Source organism: Phytophthora infestans, genomic scaffold, assembly GCF_000142945.1.
Source record: "Phytophthora infestans T30-4 supercont1.103 genomic scaffold, whole genome shotgun sequence".
NCBI classification, from domain to species: Eukaryota; Oomycota; class Peronosporomycetes; order Peronosporales; family Peronosporaceae; genus Phytophthora; species Phytophthora infestans.
In genome coordinates this window covers 273,754-278,158 of record NW_003303656.1, presented here as the reverse complement: position 1 = coordinate 278,158, position 4,405 = coordinate 273,754, and the positions used below count along the sequence as shown (strand labels likewise).

Here is a 4,405-nt window from a genome sequence, read left to right as displayed (position 1 = left end):
CCCTCAAGTGCTTAGTGCTATTGCACACAAAGCATCGGCGGATGCCGGCACGCTGCTCCGCAGCAAGAAGCTCCACTTCTTCATCTTCAGCATAGCTGAGGTTCATCGGCTCTGGACCGCTCGAAGAGCTTGCGCTACTAGCGCTCCAACCAGATCGAGCCGACCTGAAGTTGTGCTCGGCATTTAATGCCACATTCACCGCCTCTTCGAAAGAGTTAGGGTGTACACGGAACACTTCCGTTCGAGCTGCGCTCACACGAAGTCCCTCCATGAACACGGTCACGCTGACCAGTTCTGGAAGAGGGTCCGCCGCCATTCCGGCGATAAGAGTTCTCAACTCTTGGACATAGTCCAATAACTCCTTCTTACCCTGGCGGGTAGCAAGGAACTTCGACCGGATACGGTACGCCTGATTAGGCGGCGCGAACACGCGCGAAAGCTGTTGCTTCAGCTGATCCCAAGTGGGAAATGCAGCGTCAACAGACGTGCCGCACGTTAGTGCCCATTCGCGAGCGCGACCTCCAAGCCTGGAGATAGCCAGCGCCACGCGCTGATGCTCAGACTGGAGCAGGGCCGATCCCATGGCCATCTCGACCTCACGGGTCCAGAGAAGGAGATTCTCTCCATCCTTCCCCTCGAAGGTTTTTACGCTCACCATGAGCGGTTTCAGTCTCATAGACTCTTCACGCGTCATCGACGCCGCCGCCGTTGCGGCGCTCATCTTCTCTTGGACATGCTCCAAGAGCGCGTTCTCGTAGCGGGAGAACGATTCCAGCCTGGCAGTGACCGCCTCTGGACCTTGCGATGCAAGATGAGCCACGCCCTCCGGGCCAAGCAAGGACATAAGCTTAGTAAGCGCGTCCTGCTGCGCCGGGGGCAAATTCGCGAACACGGGGTGTTCCATCCTCGCAGAGGATATAGTCAACCGACTCAGGAGCGGGATTGACTACGAGTGCTACCAAGTGCAGCGGGGCTGCCGTAGCTTTAGCGTCAGAGGAAGACGTTCGACTCAAAGAGTCACTAATACTAAGTTCCTTATCCAAAGGACACTTACAGCCCAAGACCAGGGCTCAAAGTTAATACCTTAACTTTTATGCTTCAAAACCAGAAGTGTTTTATTTACTATTATTGCGGCCAAGCCGCCTAGGTGTGAATGTATCTGTTTAACTATCTAGCATAGTTAAACCTAATCAAATGCATAACGTGTGGCTTTCGGCCAACGTACTGAGAGACCTTGTTAACTCTCCAACTTATGTACTGAGAGTTTGTTAACTCTCCGGGTACTTCGTACCCCTGTGTGTTCCACACCATGTAACCCCGTTACAGAACGTATCATGTGCCATGAATGAAAAAACTTTATACTTAGACCGGTTCGTCCCGTGGGTTGCGTCAATCATCAGAACTTCAGGAAATTGGTCGAATAGTGTTCGCATGTGCTTTGTTTGCAATGTGATGCAAGTCGCAACTTTCTGCGTATTCAATAGCACACAAAACAACAAATGTTAACTTCATGAATTGACATTAGACCTGATAAAAGCATTCACTCTACCTTGCCACCAACGTCGTCCAAGAAAACCCGACCAACGTTCCCTGGCACATTACCGAATTGCTTCATCCACTTCTTAAGCCGCTTGTCAGTGCTTGAAGGCCCATCGCGTTGTTCGCGAGCCTTTAATTTCTGGACGAGGTTTTGCACATCTTTTGGGGTGGGGTTACTGTCGGTGTGCTTCATTAGGTGGCTGATGATACCAGACTTCTTGACACCTTTTTTTCGAAGTCGATCAACTGTAGTTAGCGTTGACTCGTCGAGGATAATGCGTTTCGATGGATGTGAAGAGAAAGCCAGGCTTGTCAGACGATGATTGTGCTCTAGTCGGCAACGAGTGATCCGCACAGCAAACGTCGTATTCTTTGTATCAACTACCTGGACGCAGACATTAATCTGTAGAGCATTTATAACCACTGTCAGTCAGTAAACTACCCGATTGACCCCGACTGGACCCGACCAGTCCCGACCAGGCCGACATATATGTACCTGCGCCTTGCAGCCCTGTGCTCGAGTCTCTTGGTGTGGCCGCTTCGTAGCTACAGACTTGTACTTCCCTGAGTGCGTACAAACGAACGTCCTCGAATACTGTTCCCACGATGCTGGTATTTTAGCTGCTTTTGACTGTGACTTGTCAATCCTGGCATTGCGCTCTGCCACGCTGGTATTAGAGCGCGCCCTGAATATCTACAAGACAGATAGCACAAAATTAGTGGGACAGCGGGGTCAGACATCCGTTCATTAAATCTTGAATGAATCTTGCATACTTGAAACGTTTGGGCTTCATACGCAGCCAGGTACTCGTCGAAGGCCTCCCACGAGGCGAACTCCACCGTGTTGGGTGGTAATGCCACCACGCGTGTGGGGGGGACCACCCTCGCTAGTGCTGCTGGTTAAATCGGTTACATCCGACACACTGAAAGCCTCGGAAGACTCTACATCACCCGAACCAGCACCGCTCGCAGCGGGTGTTGGGGAGCCAGACGTCGTCCTGGGAGTCTTCTCGGGGCGGCTCAGAATCGCTGCTGTCGGCTCTGTCGATCTCGCGCGCGACAGCCCCAGTTAGCGGCCTCTTCTGGACGGCTCGGACGCGGAGATCCATTTCCCCCTCCTGCAGCCTTACGATCGTTACGCTGTTCGAAATTTAGTGGCTGTCAGGCTGAATGGTATACATGGTACACACTGTATACATCGTACGGATGGGAGCGCGTCAAAAATTTGTAAGGTAAATTGCCAATTAGGGGCCGGTGGCCAGTTAAGGGCCGGATTCGGTTAGCCAATAGGCAATTCGGAATTTCAGGCTTATCTATTTTCATTGGCCACTACTAAGGTATCATATAAGAGATTACTTAGCAACCCATAGTGAAAACAAGCGGCCCTTAATTGGCACGGCCGTCACATTTTATGCACTGTTTTAATTTGTCCTTACTGAACGCACCATAGCTGATGTAAAACAATTTAATAACCAGGGAAATATACAATTGTGTAAGCTTTTGCTTGGTGCCAAGGCCATATTTTATTTTTTTCTAGAATAAAAGATACAGTCAAAACAAGAAAAGGTTGCTTTGAACGGCCCTTAATTGGCATTTTCCCTTAGGGGAAGGTTAACTCAGTCGGTCAATATAGTCACTCTCATTGATAAAAGCAATACGCTGGCAGATTTATACCTCAAGGATTAATTCGGACCAGCGCGACGTGGCGTCCCATCATTGGTTGAAAATCTATGTCACACCCTTCTTTCCCGCTTAAGTACGCCAGAGATTCTCCCTCCCTTCTTCCTCATTCCAGAACCTGCCGTCTCGAGGAAAGATGGTGAAACTTGTTTGTGCGATCGTTGGTGTGGCTGGAAGCGCTTTCCCTGTGGACATCGACGCGAGCCAGCTGGTGGGAGACTTGAAGAATGCGATCAATGCGAAGAATGCAACGACTATCACGGGCGACGCCAAGGACCTGCAGCTCTTCCTGGCGAAGCAGCCCGTCGAAGATGAGAGCGGCAAAGAGGTCGTCCCTGTTTACCGCCCTTCTGCGGAGGAGATGAAGGAGGAAAGTTTTAAATGGCTCCCAGACGAACATCGGGCTGCTCTGAAGCTGGTGGAAGGAGAATCTGATGACTACATCCATGCGCTGACGGCCGGAGAACCGATTCTGGGCTCAAAGACCTTAACAACGTGGTTTTACACGAAGAACAACATGGAGCTTCCATCCAGTGAGCAAATTCACGTGCTGGTGGTGGCTCCGAAAGGTAAAAACGACCGCTCCGCAGCCATGGCAATCGGCGTGGCACCCTCTTTGCCACCAACTACAATACACCGGCACCCCGAACGTCTCAAACGATGGGCTGCGATCAATGCAGGGTTCTGGAAAACCCCAAAACCTTGAAATATCAGGGGTATTTATTAAATAGCATGGGTGGGTGTTATAATTGGATTTTTAGCACCTATCCCTTCACCAATTCTTTTAATTGGATGCAATTACTCCATGAATTGGGCGAACAGAATGGTTGGGCAAGCCAATCATTCTGTTTTGCACGCAGCAGTAATTTTCGACTTCTTTGCGGACTCTCATTCTCCAAAACTCTCCCCTCTCCTCAAGACCTCTGAAGCCTAGCCTACGCAGCATGTCGCTACGGACCGGCGCGATTCCAGCTAGCTCGGGGAACCTCCTGTCGTCATAGAGCAGAGGGATCTGACTGTTCGCCCCGGTCGGAAAGCAGACGCAGCCTGGAGCCATGTGGATGTGCAACCAGAGCGACGATTTTGTATATTGCTAAATCTATTAATAGAATGTAGCTACTAAAATATTTGTTTTCTAAATCCTTACAAACTTCTAATATATGAAATTACCAAAGTTGACACTCTT

General features: G+C 50.1%; 1 protein-coding gene across 1 annotated transcript; it reads left to right on the top strand.

Moving 5' to 3' along the window:
- Positions 1 to 3,355: 3,355 nt before the first annotated feature.
- On the top strand, positions 3,356 to 3,925 carry PITG_19377 (Crinkler (CRN) family protein; the record flags this gene model as incomplete). The annotated part of the gene is made up of 1 exon (XM_002896128.1): positions 3,356 to 3,925. One exon carries the CDS (start codon positions 3,356 to 3,358, stop codon positions 3,923 to 3,925), a length of 570 nt encoding a protein of 189 aa, XP_002896174.1.
- Positions 3,926 to 4,405: the final 480 nt, after the last annotated feature.